This window comes from Eleutherodactylus coqui, chromosome 1 (assembly GCF_035609145.1).
Source record: "Eleutherodactylus coqui strain aEleCoq1 chromosome 1, aEleCoq1.hap1, whole genome shotgun sequence".
NCBI classification, from domain to species: domain Eukaryota; kingdom Metazoa; phylum Chordata; class Amphibia; order Anura; family Eleutherodactylidae; genus Eleutherodactylus; species Eleutherodactylus coqui.
In genome coordinates this window covers 81,737,967-81,755,664 of record NC_089837.1, presented here as the reverse complement: position 1 = coordinate 81,755,664, position 17,698 = coordinate 81,737,967, and the positions used below count along the sequence as shown (strand labels likewise).

At 41.8% G+C, this 17,698-nt stretch overlaps 1 protein-coding gene across 1 annotated transcript in view; it reads right to left on the bottom strand.

Moving 5' to 3' along the window:
• Positions 1 to 13,775: 13,775 nt before the first annotated feature.
• The window catches only part of EIPR1 (EARP complex and GARP complex interacting protein 1), a 202,779-nt gene continuing 198,856 nt past the window's right edge, over positions 13,776 to 17,698 (bottom strand). The window contains exon 9 of the mRNA XM_066597732.1: positions 13,776 to 14,103. Within this exon, the coding sequence (XP_066453829.1) occupies positions 13,929 to 14,103 (175 nt within the window). The 3' untranslated portion in view covers positions 13,776 to 13,928. The remainder of the gene's footprint in view (positions 14,104 to 17,698) is intronic.

The following is a 17,698-nucleotide window of genomic DNA, read 5'->3' as shown; positions in this document are numbered from 1 at the left end:
ATGTAAGCGCTCAGCATTTGAAAACAAAAACTTCATTAAGCCGCTCGTTCATTCAACTGACATTCGTTGCGTGTAAATGGGGCTTAAGTTGAGTAAAGCTGTATTGTACTACTGGAGGTCTAGCTAAGACAGGATAATTAACTATTTAAACTATACATATAGAAAAGGCTTTCCCTGGTCTTCAGGGAGGGGGCTATACTTCATCACTTCCTAGAGACGGTATCATTTATCTGTCAATCAACTTACCTTCATTTCAGTTGCCATAAAGCCTAGCCACCCTGCTTTACTGTATATACAGACAAAACAGGAAGGAAGTGTGTATTTCCAATATGGCCGCCCCAGGAAAGTTTTTACAAAATATATAGCTGCAACTCTTTGTTAAAGAACAAACTCATTATTTCTTTTCTACATATTTACCGCTAATTAATTAAATTAAACTAAAATACAATACATGAGGCATTCCTTTCAATGATGTTATTAAAGGGGTTGTTCAATTTAAGAAACCCCTTGTTACTGGGACCCCATGCCTGGAAATAACCAATCAATGTTTTAACACCTCTTTCGGCTCATCCTCCGCCACCAGCTCTGGTCTTCCTGTGATGTCACTTTGGAGGCTGCAGTCAGTCTCAGCCCATCTAGAGATAAGCTGCAGCAGCCAATGACAGCGCTCATTGGCTTCTACAACAGGTTTATGGGATGTTACAGCAGCCTGTAATCAACGACACCAGAGACCGGAGCTGGTGGTGGGGAACAAGTGGGGAGCGAAGAGAGGTGAGTAACCATTGATTTGGTATTTTAATGCATGGGGGATGAAGTGATAGGGGTTACCTTAACTCGGACAACCCTCTTAAGTATAGCAGATTTTTACATAGTTCTCTTAATTTTTGCAAATATTCTATTTAGCTTTGGAATACTTGCATCAGCACTCGCACGGTATCTTGAAGACGGTTTTCTATTTGTTCTGTCAACAGTAAAAGTTTTCATCATACTCTATGTTCTAGGTATTTATGTAGACTTTTATCATAAGGTGTGAACCACAACATGAATTCTGAGTTTTATCAGGTGTACAAAAATTCAGTGGAGCTAAACCTTCAACACATTACTCATTGGGCCAGTGCGGTGAAAATCTGTCCTTGGCAGGCGAGATAAGGAAGAATTCACCTTTGTGGATTAAAGTATTACTTCTACCAAACAATGGCAACACTTTCGACGCAATATGTCGTAAGCTAAGGGAGGGAGCGTATGAGAGCAATTTTGTTTTTTCATACAGTTTTACAGGTAACTTCAGAACTTGTGGTAGACCCCAGAGGCAGACCCCTGTGGTCTTATGAGAAGCAGCCAGGTAGGGTTTGCAGCAAGACACAGGCTGTCATACGAGGAAGTAGGCTAAGACATGCTAACTTGCAATGCAGTCTTTAATCAGAACAGAAACTGGTGACAGCTATAGACAATAGTCTTAGAATAGGTTAAACAACCAACAATGGAGGCAGCAGTGGTATCTGCTTTGGAGATTTCAATGCTCACTTGTTAGACTAAAGTTATTTAAAGGGGTTTTCTAATTGTAAACTATTGATGGCCTATGCTTAGGATAGGTTATCAATAGTAGATTAGCGATGGTCTGCCACCTGAGACCCTCACGGTTCAGTTATTTGCTGGATCTGTGTGCTAACGCACTGAGCTGATTTCTGCAGGAAGCAGACAGCTCTGTTCCCACTGCAGTGGTGAGGCTTGGTATTGCAGGCCAAGTTCCCATTGATGTGCTCAGGAATTTGGCCTGCAATACAAAGCCTGACCATTGCAGAGAGAATAAAGTCTGTCTGCTTCCTGCATAAATCAGCTTAGTACACAAGCACACTCACCCAGCAAACAGTTGATCACCAGGGATGCCTGGCAGTAGAGCCCTGCTAATCTTCTATTGATGGTTTATCCTAGGCTTAGGCCCTCAATAGTTTACAACCGAACAACCCCTTTAAGTTGGTACATTTGGCTCTGGCACTCTTCTCCTGCTCTCACACAGCCAGATCCTGGCACTCTTTTAGCAGTCTCTACTGCAATGCCTCTGCTCTGCCTCAGCAAGAGTACCATACCTGTTCTATCTCTTCATCCGCACAAAGAACACTGGTAGGAATCAGATTCCCCAAATAGAGAATCTCTCAGATACACATAGGTGCATTACGTCAACTGCATCTGCAAGCTACCCTCCCAGCTCAGTGTCCCTCTTCTGTTCAAGTGGACTATGCCTCTTCCTAGGTCTTAGATACCACCAAAACAGAGAACAGTAATAAAGTGTGCATTTACATACCTTTATCTGCCAGCCACTACACAGTGGATAATGTACTTCTTCTGATGCACCGCAGCTTTTCACATCAGTTGATCAGCAGGAGTTCTGGTTGTCGCACCCCTCCCGATCTGCTATTAATGACCCACCTGAGGACACTGGAAATGCTGTCTTTAGGGACAGAAAAGGAGCCTGGACTGTCAACACATGGGCTTTTGGGTATTTGGAGGTTGTCGTTTCTGATTACTCTGTTTCCCGTCATCAACTGCCCACACATGACACCGCCGAAATTTGTCATTCCTCTCAGTAAACTTTCACACCTGATTCTAGCAGAGTTGGAAAATCCCCCAAACCCACCAGGGATTTGCTCTGTCTGAACTTAGTTGAAGAATATATGGATTCCTCTGATTTTCATCTGAGAGCCCTCCAAGGAGATACATAATTTCTCAACAGGATATCCACAGGTTATATTGCCCAAATCCCCATTGAGTACACATGGCCACATTCACAGACTATAGGTCAAAGACGAGCTGAAGAACTTAATCACACTGAAGGGATCATTGTCAGGAACAAGCCAAGGGCCAAGGATTAGAGGAAGAAATTACTAAGGGAAAACCAAGGCACTGTACAGGAGTTTGTCTTGAATAGATATATACAATATCACCTGGATCTGAAGCATAGGAACCAATGTATCCAGGATGTCTGGGTGTTCATTGCTTCCCTTGTTATACCGGAGCAGCCATTTTTTTTAAAAAAGACTCATGAGCAGAACCATACCCCTAAAAAATAGCAGCTATTTACACTGAATGGTCACTTTATTAGAGAACCCCATCTAGTTGCCCGTTGCACCTAGCTTGGCCTTTAGACCTGCAGCAATTCATCGTGGCGTAGATTCCACTACGTGTTGAAATCATTCTTCAGGAATATTGGCTCATGCAGACAAGAAGCTTCTTGCATTTGCTGCAAATTAGATGGAGGTACTGACATGTATCAAACAGCTGACCAGAAGAATTCATCCATTCACGTGGCTTGTTGCAAATTATGACCTCCCAGTAACAGAAATCTGGATTCATCTGACCAAGTGATGTTTTTCCACTGCTGAGTGGTCCAATTTTTGTGCTCTTTTGCCCACTAGGCTTGCATTTCTGCTTCGCTTAGACAGCAATAGCACGGGAACGGATCATCTGCTGTTACTGTTATAGCCCATCTGTGCTACGAAAAGACAAGTTGCGCATTTGGACGCGTTGGTTGGAGCACCGGCGTTGTATTTGGCTGTAATCTGCTTTACCGTGCACTGCCTGTTCATTAAGATGATTCTTGACATTCTTCTCCAATGCCTTTCATTGATGAGCTGTTTACGTCTACAGCATCCCCCTATGCTGGATGCTTTTTTTCCCCCATTCACACCATTCTCGGTTTACTCTCCACACCAAGAAAACTCTACAAGGTTGGCAGCGTATGAAATCCTGGCCCCGGTAAGTCTAGCATCAATGACCAGACCTCATTGGAAGTTACTTAGATCGCTGGATTCTCCCATTCTAATGTGGACTCACACTGAAACTGATGCATGGAAAACTTGCTCACTTGATATGTTGCACTCTGGGGTTATGCGTCGAATATCCATATACTGCTAATTGTGAAAGGTAAGTCTTTAATAAAGTGGCCATGTAGTGTATTTCCCCTGTGTGCTAAGACATTCAGACTTCTTTTTTATGACACGAACCTGAAAAATTGTCCCCAAGCTACTTCTAACCCTCAACCAGTTTGCGTCTCTGCTTACCACATTTTGCTTTGCTCTTCTGTTCCACTTTAAATCACATATTTTAAGCAAAAGGCAACTGAAAGAGCAGCAGAAAATAACAGAAGACAAGTGTAACTGTATCGGACCACATGGGAAAAAATCAATTACAATAGAACAGTAAAATGGGAATTACAAAATATTCCACACACTACTAAATAATTGGCAGAACAAAGGTGCCTGGTTATCTGTAGCTACAGTCTACGTCTTCATTTCCATAGCCTTTAGCATGCATAAGGGCAAACACTTAGAAAAACGCAGCAGACAGACGTCTCCCGAAATATTACCTATAACACTCTGCAGTCTCCCCGGCTTTACCTATGATCTCCCAGACCTGACATCATCAGCGGTAAAAAATTGTTACATTTTGGCAATTAGTTGAGGCAGCGAAAAGGGCAAGTTAATTTACACCTTTGCCTTCCGCTTTTTCGAAAACTCATGTTGATTTAGAAAATTTCATTTCATCAGAAGCAAAGTGCAAAAAATAAAAATAAGTCTGTCCTAGAAAATGTTACTCTATGACAGACTCTGCTTCTCCCTCCCACATACCGAATGCTAGAGCTATACCGGTGGCCATTAGCTGTATGCAGAGAATGTGCAGAAAAATAGCATTAGTATAATACACTGTGCTGGAGGGAAGAATAAGGGACTGAGATTTCTTTTTTCCAATGTCTAATGTTATACATCCATAAAGACATACACTTTGCCTTTAAGCTGTACACAACCTGTAGCACGGGGGGCCACGAGGCCCACGATTATCTATTCTGCTCCCAACTTTTAGTACATGGATGGTTGAGAACGAAACAGCTGTCAAAAGCTAACTACACCCTTGTAGAAAAAAGACTACCATTATTAGACTTTCACAACATTGCAAGTAAATAAATAAATAAATCTTGTTATTTGTATAGCGCCAACTTATTCCGCAGCGCTTTCAGGTAATTATTACTTGCTACCCCCCACCAAGCTGGGTTCTCATTTTATCAGCCTCGGAAGGATGGAAGGCTGAGTCAACCTTGAGCCGGCTACCTGATTCATGCGGGGATCAAACTTGCAACCTTCAGGTTGTGGGCGAGAGCTTACACTCTTCGCCACACGAGGCACGTACAAGTCTTAAAAGATACAAGTGAGCGCCTTGCAGTAGATATATTCACAAATCTTCCATGTCAGAAAAATGGGGCAGCATAGGTAAGTAAGGTTGTATTTACATGGGCGAGATGCATGAAAATCGCGCATGAAAGGAACCCATTATTTGAAATTGATGTCATTACATGGATATTTTTCTTCTTACAGCAAGATAAAAAACTCCCAGCATGTCCCATTTTTGGATGATTCTGTTCAAGAATTGGCTATTCTTTCCTATTCCTTGAACCTCACTTGCATGCAAGTACAAGTTTCATGCAAGTGCGATGTAATTTTTTTATTTTTTCCTATTGAAACAACATGGTAGGAGAGTGACGCATGATTCAGGATACAGTACAGTATAGAAATGAACAATAATAATTAAACTTTTACCTTCAACTAACGTGTTGCTCGCTAGCTACTGCTAAGCAGCCCTTTACAGCCCCAAGTCAGTATTACCCCAGGAAACAACAAAATAATAAAGAGATAAGATAAGAGATAGCGCCTCCGGCCTGGATGGTAGACCAGAGTGACAACATCTGATATTTGTCCATGATTTCTGGAGTTATCTAGGCTCCTACAAATCAGTGGGCTATGAGAGATCCTATGTATATGTTATATGTGTGTTTGTTTATGTAGGCCCGTGAGTTTTTAAATATTATTAATAAAGTTTTATAGTTTAAACTTGTCTATCACTGTGAAGGGCTCTAGAAGTCGTTGACATAGACACTATCTGCCTCAGTGAAAAGTTTCTCCTGCTAACCAGATCCTAGGAAAGATGTTACTTCATACACAATAAGAACAATGGCAATACTACTATATGATGATCAGTCCTGTTGGACACAATACAAGACTTGTAACACACAGTTCGTCTTTAAAGGGTTAATACTCTATACTTTTCAATATGCTACAATTGGAAACACAAAGTTCAAACTCCAATCGACCTGTCTCTAATATGCAGGCTCATGTCCCTGTACCACTATCTCAATTCGTCACCATAAGCAATGGAACTCAGTTGAAAAGGTCTCTTTAAGAGCCAGCTCACACACTGTTCTCTGTCTTAGCTCAGTCCAAAGCGGCAGTGCATTCAAAAGTATTATCTTCTCAATGTAGTATGTAGTTTCTGCAACAAGCCTGATGATTACCTAATAATGTCCCTAATTGTGCGCACACCTAACATTGGAATTGAAGCCGGTCTTACTTACAGTTGTGTTGTAGGGGAATCGCCACTATTACCTACTCAGACTTGTCACAAGTGCAACTTTACTTGGTTTCTTGTCAAAATCAGTTGACTTCACCAGGCTGTGGCTGTAACACAGCTACTTTTTTTCCCGTTGATCAGTTGCAGGTGGTAGGTAGTCGCCAGTTCTTCAGTGGGGCACCTGCTCATAGACTGGTAGAGTTGGAAGGGACATCCAGGGTCATCGGGCCCAACCCCCTGCTCAATGCTGTCCTCTCCAAGCTGCCCCTTCATCTTTGGAAAGAGCTAAAAATTGCTAGATACAAAGTCAGGTGAGTAGGGAGCACGAGGAACCACTTCAAAGTGGCTGTTCAGAAGAAAAGCCTAAATAAGGGCTGGCCAATGAGTAGGAGCATTATCCTTATGGAAGAGCACATGTGCACTTTCTGCAACTTCAGGTCTTCACGCAGGATGGTGTGCGCAGATGCAGGCAATCTCTTCCACAGTCAATCGACGGCCCTCCATATCTACTTGCTCCATTTGTGCATTCGCATGGTCGGACTGGCTGGTGCGTGGCCAATGTTCTTTTGGCGTTCTCACACAACATTCGACTTTCTTTGAACGGTCACACCCACGAACTGACATTTTTTCAATTTCTATGAAACCTTCACCGCAAGTCTCACTTAACGGATGATGAAAGTAAATGGGTGTCATTCCACGCAAAGGAAGAAAATGGATGATTACACGCTGTTCTTGGAACGTTGCTGATTTCATAACTGAAAATGCTTCTATCTCCAGCCATTGTCATGCGGGTTCTTTGCACTGGCTGACACTGCTATCTGTCCCACTCATTCCTGAAAAATGCCAGTGTGTTCTAAAATGTGTCCTCATATTGTAGCCCTTGTACCGCATGGTCTCTGTTCTTGGTGCTCTGACAGAAAGCCAAGTCAGAATCGTATCACAAGGAAGGTAGAGACTTTAAATCATTGGGCTAGTCCTAAAGTTCTAAAACTAGACACCAACTTACCAAAACTGAAGCGGGGATTTAGAATGGAGCTCAGGATAGAATACAGTGTTCTACTGTACCTCGCTGCCTCTTATGGGTCCCTACATTTTCTTTCAGTGTTAAATGATATAAATTAGAAAGTGAATACATAGCACCGGGAAGAGAGCTGTAAACAATCCATTGCTACAAGACAATCAAAAAGATAAAAGCAATGTCACATACATACTCTGGAGCTATTTGGAAATTGCACACGAGACAAATGTATCCAAATTAAATGTATACTTTGGAGGATATGAAGAATTACTTTAGATGTGTCGTTTTCTGAAGATAACAGAAAAGAAAGACTGTCAAAGCACAAAGAAGCCATCACACTCTCTTCAATTATACGTGTGTAGCCTATAAAGCACATTCAGCTCTCAGACAAAACCTGAGAAATTAGGCATGTAATAATATATGACACATGAAGAGGCAAGAACAAGACACATGTCCCAGATAGAAGGTAATGTTAGAGTACAAGCACCTCTATGCTTACGGAATAGAACAGAAGAGACGTTGCCTCCTCCGGAGCATGATCAAGGAAAAACAATTGAATGCATGCGCTATACAAAGCATCAAGGGGACATCAAACTTGGTGGAATAATAACAAACAACAAGCTGAAAATTATATGCAGCGTATGTGGCATTATTAGAATCAAATTGGATTTGACTCCTGGTCATCATGTATCTAGAATAATACACTATCCTACCAAAAGTAATTGGAAAGTAGTATTAGTGGGGCCTCTTTTGGCCATAATGACATTGGATATTCTCACTGGCATACTTTCTACTAACATCTTGATAAACTTCAGCTAGTCTTTCTCTCCATTCATCCTGCAAATGTCTGTCAAGTTCTTTCAAAGAGGATCTATTGGCCCATCTACAATGGTACAAGGAGCGTTGTCATTGGACAGTTGAGCAATGGAAGAACATTCTATGGAGTGATGAATTATGCTACACCATCTTCAAATTAGATGACTATATCTAGGTCTAGAAAAGGCCAGGGGAACGCCTTTTACCTGAGTGCGTTGTGCCAACAGTTAAGTACAGTGGAGGTTTCGTTATGGTCTGGGATGTTTTACGTAGCATGGTCTCAGTCTGATGGTAGTAGAGGCAAGAAACATGAACACAGAGGTGTATCTTGACATTATAGATGAGCGAGCATACTCGATAAGGCAAACTACTCGAGCGAGTAGTGCCTTATTCGAGTACCTGCCCGCTTGTATCTAAAGATTCGGCTGCCGGCAGGGGGCAGGGAGATCTCTCTCCCTCTCTTCCCCCTGCTCACCGCCGCAACTCACCTCTCACCTGCGCCGGCAGACGAATCTTTAGACACGAGCAGTCAGGTACTCGAATAATGCACTACTTGCTCGAGTAGTTTGCCTTATTGAGCATGCTTGCTCATCTCTACTTGACATTCTAGACAATAATGTGCTGCGGACAATGTGGCAATACTCTGGGAGTGGTCAGTGGTACTTTCAACAAGACAATGCAATGCATATTATCACCATATCCAACACAGTTTTATATTGGATATGAATGTTTCACAATTGGACTGGCCCGCACATCAGGCCAACCTGAGCCCTACTGAACATCTTTGGGACAAACTATAACGTCGGATTAGGAAATATGAACAGCATTCTTCTTCTTTGAGAGAACTAGCCAGATATTTGCATGATGAATACCAGCTGAAGTGTATCAAACATTCGTAAAATGAAAGCCACAGTGAGCATCTGTCATTAGGGCCAACAGAGGCCTAACTAAGCGTGAACATGTAAATACATGGTAGCTCATAGTATCATTCTTCTCAGTTGGCAACATGGACAATGGCTGTAGTATGATGTAAGAAGAGTATAGGAAAACTTATTGGAAAGGGGCTACTACTCTGGAGCGCCACTCAAGAGTCAGCTAATCATAAAAGCAAAAGTGTACAGTAGAGGCCACCAGGCATGGGGCACTACAGAGAGCAGTAGCTGACAGGAATTTGGTCACAAATATGGGACACAAGATCAGAAACTCCCAGCCAGGTCAGTAACAGGATTTCAGACAAAGTAGTTGGCAAATGCCGGTCATGGTCTTAATGTCAAGGATGGCAAATCAGTCACTAAACAACTGAATCTCAAGGAATCAACAAAAAGCTTAGTGGTCACTACCGAAGTCTACAATGACCAAACACCAACTGCTTAAAGGGGTTGCCCACTTGTAAACTATTGAAGGCCTATCTTCAAGATAGGTCATTAGTAGTAAATTAGTGGGGTTCACTCCACCGATCAGCTGTTCGCTGGGTTCGTGCACTTATGAATTGAGCAGATTTCTGCAGGAAGCAGACCACTCTGTTTGCACTGCAGTGGACCAGCTTGGTATTGCAGACTAAATTCCTATTCATTTCAACAGACTCCGCTGATGTACTACTGATTACCTTTCCTGAGGATAAGGCATGAATAGTTTACAACTGGACAAGCCCTTTAACATGGTATCATTTTTACAAGACATTTTTTTTTTGATAATAGAATCATTCATAACATCTTGTGAAAATATGGCGGCATCCCCATCTTCGCCTTATTTTATTTAGCCACAAATATAGAAATTCTGACACTCACTTGTAATTACTTCTTCAATTCCCAAAGCCTCTATCAACTGATTTGACTTCTCCACGCCAAGGTGGAGTACCAACCACTCTTTAGACGTATTTCACTGAGCATCAGCAGAAGCACTGTAGAGTTATAGGTAGAGGAATGGAAGTGGAAGGGCTAGAGTCTCTAATAAAGTGGCTATTCAGTGTAAAATATAGAATTAGTTTATTTTTCTTTGTCGGAAGACTATTCAATTCACAGAAGTGAAAGACATTGGTGACATTAAACATGTTCCAATAGTTTTATTCTTTGTATATATAACAATAGGATTGTGATAGCAAAATTAAGATGGTAGCGGATGAGCTAGACAGCGAGTGCTTTCAAGTCATTGTTGGCGGTACATAAGAATACGACTACAAACACTAGTTTCATAGAAGTGCCACAATGGCGACTATCTGTAGATGCCGTTCCCGGTGTTTGTTTTTTTTTAAAGCTTGTATTTGCCCTTTCATGATAATTAAAGGGGTTGTCTCACGGCAGCAAGTGGGGTTATACACTTCTGTATGGCCATATTAATGCACTTTGTAATGTACATCGTGCATTAAATATGAGCCATACAGAAGTTATTCACTTACCTGCTCTGTTGCTAGCGTCCCCGTCTCCATGGCTCCGTCTAATTTCGCTGGCTTCTTGCTTTTTTAGACGCGCTTGCGCTGTGCGGTCTTCTGCCTGGTGAATGGGGCCGCGCGCGCCGGAGAGCTGGTCTGCGCGTCGTCATCGAAGCTCCGCCTCCGTCACGTGGTGCCGATCAGCCAATGAGGTGGCTGTATCGGCAGTGGAACGCGGAAGACAGAAGAAGAAACTCCACGGTGCACCATGGGAAGACCCGCGGTGCACCGTGGGAGAAGACCAGCGGCACCATCTTCAAAAGAAGAAATGAAGAAGCTGCAGAACGCTGATACAGGTAAGTGCAATGTGCTTTTTAAAAACTAACAAATGCTTTCTTTTTAACAGGGCATAATGCAGGGGTCCATTTAAAAAGAAAATTTTGCTTTCGCCGTGGGACAACCCCTTTAAGATTGGTGGTTACCCTAACTGAAGTAGGTTCTGCTACACACCAAAGTGTCAGGACCCCTTTATTGGTGTTCATAGCGCTGAAAATCAGACACACTGCTCTTGGTCTTCTGCGTTGATTCATTGGAATATATGTCCAGCCAAATAATGCTATTATAAAAGCAGTTTGTCAAATTTTGCAAGTTAATAGTAGGAGTACAACATCAGGGAGGTAAGCTAAGAACTTAACTATAGCCAACACCCTTACATTACTGCAGGGCGGCAGCATTTCTGCAGATATACAGTGCTGAGTGGTGGTACCCTCACAGATCAGCTGACTGAAGGGGCTCCATCACATAGAATCCTAAAGGGGCTACATCACATAGAATCTTAGAATGGTAGAGTTGGAAGGGACCTCCAGGGTCATCGGGTCCAACCCTCGGCTCAGTGCAGGATTTGCTAAATCAACCCAGACAGACATTTGTCCAGCCTTTGTTTGACCAATACGATGAGCAAGTCATCCCCTTCATTCTTTACCAGACAGAGCTCCTTACATTTGGTAGTGGCTGTGCCTTGTACTGCAGCTTAATTTCATTCACTTGAATGGGACTGAGCCAAAGAACTGCAGTACCAGGCACAGACTCTAAGAAATGTAAGGCGCTGTGCCTGGTATACAATAAAAAAAGAGACATGGCCTGAGTACATGCTGTAGTCGGATCCCACAGTTTGAATATTTTGATAGTATATTATAAGGAAAGTTCATCTATTTAATAGTTCTCTGTCAGCTATATATAACAAGGTGACCCTTGGAAACTTTATGTTGTGAACTTTATGTTGCTCTATAGTCACTTATTTTTTTTAGGAATTTCATGGGAAAGAAATAAACTATATTGTCTTTAGTGTTTTTTTTTAGTTATTTAAGCATCTCCTTGCACACCGGGAATACATATAAATCGTGTCTTTTCATGGTTTACATCGACAACTAGGCATATTTCAGGCACTAGCAACCTAAACACCACAACAGTGTCATCTCCCTTGAGCAAAAAGTCTGCCCTAACTAGTTAATTCTGTCAGCAGACTATAAAAGCATATAATGGGCCCTTGCAGAGAAGAAAAAAGGAGAATAATTTACTCGTAATGGCTAGATCCCACATTCAAAAACATCTTCAGAAAAGTTGTAGATTAGGCGTGTCCAACTATTGTTTGATGAGTTAATGCAACTCCGAATGTCACCATTCCTTCCAACCATAAAAATAATTTCTACCAGTTGTCGTTTTCAATATTTTGTGACAATTTCTTAATAAATCTTTACAGTGGTTAGAGCTAGGTTTTTTTTATCTAATACAGAGCTCTAGTGTTACAGTTTGCAATTGCAGCCGCCATCTTACCTCTCCTCTGCCCACTGATGGCTTTGGTACGCGTCCTCCTGCTTTGTCATCTGCCCTGTCTGTCCCCGTGGCTCGCACTCTTAGAGGGCCAGTGTGCTGCTTCCTAAATCTTCCCCAACTATTAGATATCCCTCATTATATCAGATATCTTCCCCCTAAGGAAGGTGCTTGAGTTTTGGTGTCTTGGTTCAGCTTAAGGTGCTATCTTGCATAAAGCAACTCTCCGGATCCCAACTTTGGCTTTTCCTGACTTCGCTTCATTCTCCGTTCCTGTCCTTGGCTTGTTGTATTAACCATTCTCTTGCCTGCTGTCTACCCTGACTCCTGGTCTGTTTTGAACGTGCCATTCATAGATATCAACCAACTGAAAGAAGCAGTGCAATCATGGAAACATAGAAGAAGTTCGCCTTTAGGGTCACTGAGGGTCAAGAACGATTAAACGGCTAACAACAACACCCATTCTGTGTGTCCTGACCCCTGGTTTGGTCTTTGTTTCAAAGTTATGCTGTTTCCCCCAACCTGGATTGATCTGACTAGGACTGCTACATTATTGTAGAATCTTAGAATCGTTGAGTTGGAAGGGAACTCCAGGGTCATCTGTTCCTCAAGGCTCCAACCCCCTGCTCAGTGCAGGATTCACTAAACTATCCTAGACTGATATTTGACCAGCCTTTGTTTGAACACTTCCATTGAAGGAGAACTCAACACCTCCCATGGCAACCTGTTCCACTGACCGATCACCCTAGCGGTCAGAAAGTTTTTTTCTAATATCTAATCAGTGTCTCCTCCTTTTCAGTTTCATCCCATTGCTTCTAGTCTTTCATTGTACAAATAGGAATGGGGCTGATCCCTCTGTGACCACTTCTAGTCTAATAGATCCCAAAGCGAAGCCCATATCCCGACTGGTGGGGCTAAAAGGTGAAGAATGGAGTTCCTCAGGCCCAAAACCAAACCAGTGTATAGCACAGTGTGTCCACATCCGTTGACACTGACATCTAGGTCTTTTGCATAAACATATTTAAAATATGACACATTTTGGACTTAAAAGCGATAAGATGATTAAAAAAATGAACATTCCCTTTAAGCATTATACAGAATATGTTCTGAACTGTGATTTAGCTACTATTAACACCTAGCTGTCATTTATACATAGTCATCATCTTGTATACACAAAGTTTACATGTGCCCCACAGCTTCATCACATATACAGAAAGATTCCAGCCGTACAGCACCCAACAGTTTCCAACGAAAGTATGAACAAATGTCCAAAAGACAGTCTTCGGATGACATCTATTTCATTAGTATACAGTGTCCCACAATCTGAACAGAAGAATCTAAAAAAGGTCAGGCCTGGCCGAAGATTTGGTCATTTATTACAAAGCTCTACAATAAACAAATATAATAACACATTTCAGATACTCGTCTCTCGAGTCTCCAAATTACTGGAAATAAGCTGTCAGTGACATGCAATCACTTCAGCTCAAGCAAACGAACAAATTACAGCAGTATGTTATATTTGAGTGCTCTTGGGACTCGGTTAATAACCAGCCTTCCATCATAACTTAAGGAAGCAAAGAGCCAGGGGTCTGCAGAGGACCATTCCACGGCATACACACTGTCTTCATGCTCTTCATAGGTAGCTATTATACTGTCCTGGAGTGGCTCTTTTGTTCTAAGAGGGAAACAAAAAATAGAATTAGCTGAAAGGGAAAAAATACAATGTCACGTATTTGTCAACTGTGTAATTATAAGCGTGGAACAAAAATGACAAAGTGTCAAACACTGTCCGGACATCCCGAGGTCATAGATCACGTAGATACTTTAGATCCATTGTCCTGTGTTCATAAGGAGCATTTTCATTTGTTTAAGAAAGTTAACCTTTTCATAAGAAGGATGATTGGTGGTGCTGTTAAAAGGTTTTCAAATACATCATCACAGACTATGGAAAAAAACCAAAAAGCGTGTTTTTTTGATAATGCCATTCACTTTACTAAGCATAGCCGGCTCTCCTTCATAGGTTCAACTATTTGGTAAGTGCAAAACATGAAGAAGACATGTATCTCTCAAGTCTAGAGGTCCTACACACATTAGACATATTAATCAGCCAAATTTTTCAGGATCGGCCGACTGCGGGATGTGTATGGAAATCCTCCAGGCTTTCACCTAACAGATGAAGTCAAGGTAAAGAAGGATCCTTTTGTTCTCTCCACTGCCAGGGCTGTCTGACTGCAGCTTTCTCCACTGTCCCCGTGCTTGGCCAAAACATTGCTTAGCCAACAACTACCGAAGGTGGATGGGCACTTCAAATGCTTGACAAAGGCTGTTTGTAACGGCCGAAACGTTGCATTATTACTGAGGATGGAATAAAGGAATAATACCTATTTTACTGCACCTGGATGCTCCTGCTGCTTTCTTTTGGATATATTCGGGCACTTCAAAGGTGACCATAAACATTAGTCTAAAGTTGAAACCAAAATAATTCTTTGTTGGGTGAAGTTTAACAAGGAACGACTGTTGTAACCCTCTAATAACACACTGTCAGAGTCTTGAAAGAAGTCAACCAGGTTTGAAATTTTCGGCCAATAGTACTACAATATATACAGTATGGTACTTTAGGCCATTATACGATTGAGCATTCTGTGATTAAACATGTTTGGTCACTTTCAAAGACTGTAACAGGCCATACAGACTAAAATGTGTACGGCTGCACCTTTCACTGGACGATCGTTATTTCAATGGTTGCTCAAGCATTAACCTACTTTTATCTAATGTGTATGGCCACCTTAATGGGAACCTGTCTGCATCTGTGAGCTCCATAACCTAGGTTATGGGGCTCAAAGGTGAGGGAAGAGGGGGTCATGTTCCCTTCCCTCAGATCATGACTACAAAGAACAAGATGGCTAGATATAATCAAGGCCACCACGAACATGTCCATCACGGAATTGAAAGAAGTGGTGAAAGACAGGAATGCGTGGAGAACATTGATCCATGGAGTGACTGAGGGTCGGATGCGACTGAACGGATAATCATCATCATGGGGCTCAAAGGTGAGGGAACAGGGGGTCCAGGGAGCAGTTTCTTATACTCATTGAGAACCCCTGCTCCAGCGTTATGCCACCGAGAAATCAGACTAGCGCACAGCATAACTCTTTTCAGAAGGCTATGAGCACACTCTCCATAGAGATCAATAAGAGAGTATGTGTATAGCTTTCTAAAAAGAGCCATGTTTTGCTTGCGGGCACAGCTTGGAATGGTGGACCCAGTGAGTAAAAGAAAAAAAGCAGCTCCCTGGACTCCCGCTCCGTCACCTTGGAGCCCCATAACGTAATTTATGGGGCTCAAAGGTGTTATCAGGTTCACTTTAATTCTAAAGAGGCCTTTCATTGAAATGTGTCTTTACAAGAATGTGAGTGACAGAAAGGTTTGTTTTGTGTACGGCCAAACCACATTGATCTCTGCTCTCCGTTCAATAAAAATTTGTCCTTGAGTTGAAGAACTGAGTAACCTGAGACAGATTGTTTGTGTGGGACAAGTTTCCTGATAACTCCATATTAAAGGTTGCTGCCGTCGACAGGCAATGTTTTCCTGGCAACCAGTCTGTCTCAAATGAGACAAGTAAAAGTAATTTTCCGGGGGTGAGAAAAAACAATGTAGTCAACCCAAAATGATTAAACAATTAACTTGTCACCATGTTTGCTTACGTGAAATTTTTGAATGCATGTTCAAACTGCCTTTGTGTATATTTTATTCTTGAAACAAAAGTTTCAATAAAAAAAAAACTATTGAAATAAGATTGGTTTCACATCTACGTCTGTCCCTGAGGTCTTTGTTTTCTGTTTTTGTTTTTTTTGTAATAAAACTGGACCCATAGGGAGCAACACATTTTTTTTGCCCTCAGTTTGGGTTCAGTTTGACTCTGTTCCGTTCACTTTAGGTTTTTCTGAAGTGCAGCTTGTAGCGTTATTGTTCCCATCCAAAAAAATGGAAAGCGAACAGAAAGCACCTTTTTGATTAGTTTTTTTGCTTTAAAGTCAATGACAGAGGGAAGCAAACTGAAGGCATCTCTCTGGTGTTGACAGGATCCTTTTTATCAGTACACTGCAAAGCAAAACAATAGGTGACCTCAGAAGGACAGAGAGGGGGAGGGAAGAGAAGATAATCCCAGGTAAGAGATGGGGCAGGAGACGCCCAGCCGCCACCCACCAGCCAGGAGTGTGCATTGTGTACATTGTGCATTATGTGCATCCTGCTGGCTTGGTGGAAGAACTCTAGCAGACCTTCCAGAGTGAAACTTGTGGAATGTGCAAGGACCAGCATATCCAATAATCAGATAATTTACCCCATCATCATCTGGGTCAGAGGCGGAAGCATCATAGAGGCCTTCACTACCACTGAAATCAATAGAAGCGCTGCCTCTTATTATACTTACGCATCCAACCCTGATGTTGTAGGTCAAAGTGCTGGAGGTGTAATAGGAGGCTTCAGGAACCATTGATATGAATAAAGTGCAGAATTCCAAGGACGGATCAGCCATGAATCCTTAATTTCAATAAACATGCAACATTTCAATCTTCAAGTGTCAAGAATGTAGTCAATAAATACACGTTCACTTATATAGCGTGACTGTGTATTGTAAGTTTTAACATATTTTTACTTTATTTAAAGTGGTTTTCCGTTATGCCAATATTTAAGACCTATCAGAACCCTTGCCGATCAGCAGATAAAGACCTCTTGGAAATTAAAACACTGCAAATGTTTGTGTGAATGAGTGTGTATTCACACAGGTAGGTAGTGGTTGTGCTTCATCTGCACAAGCCATAACACCAAAAAACACTGCAATTCATGATAAAGTGGGCTAACCAATCCCAGACCACTGCATTGGTGTGTCAATTGTAGTGGTGTCACTATAGTAGGTTTACTGGCCTAAGGGATGGGCTGTGTGATCATGCAGATATGTGAACAGAGGTGAAGGAACCAAAAAATGCAGGGAAGATGGTTTTCTTTTTAAGTATTCTGGGCATTTTTCCCTTATTATCAAAAAGACAACTTACTTAACCCCTTCAATACTAGAGATTGTTCTTTCTTTTTTCATCCCAGCTTTCCATGAACCCTAACTTTTTGTATCTTTCCGTCAACATAGCTGTATGAGGGCTTGTTTTTGCTGCATAATTAATGCTACTGTAAAATGTACAAAAAACCCTCACATTTTTAAGAGGTGAGAAAGAAAAAAATGCAATTGCACCATTTTTGGGGGGTTTAATTTTTAC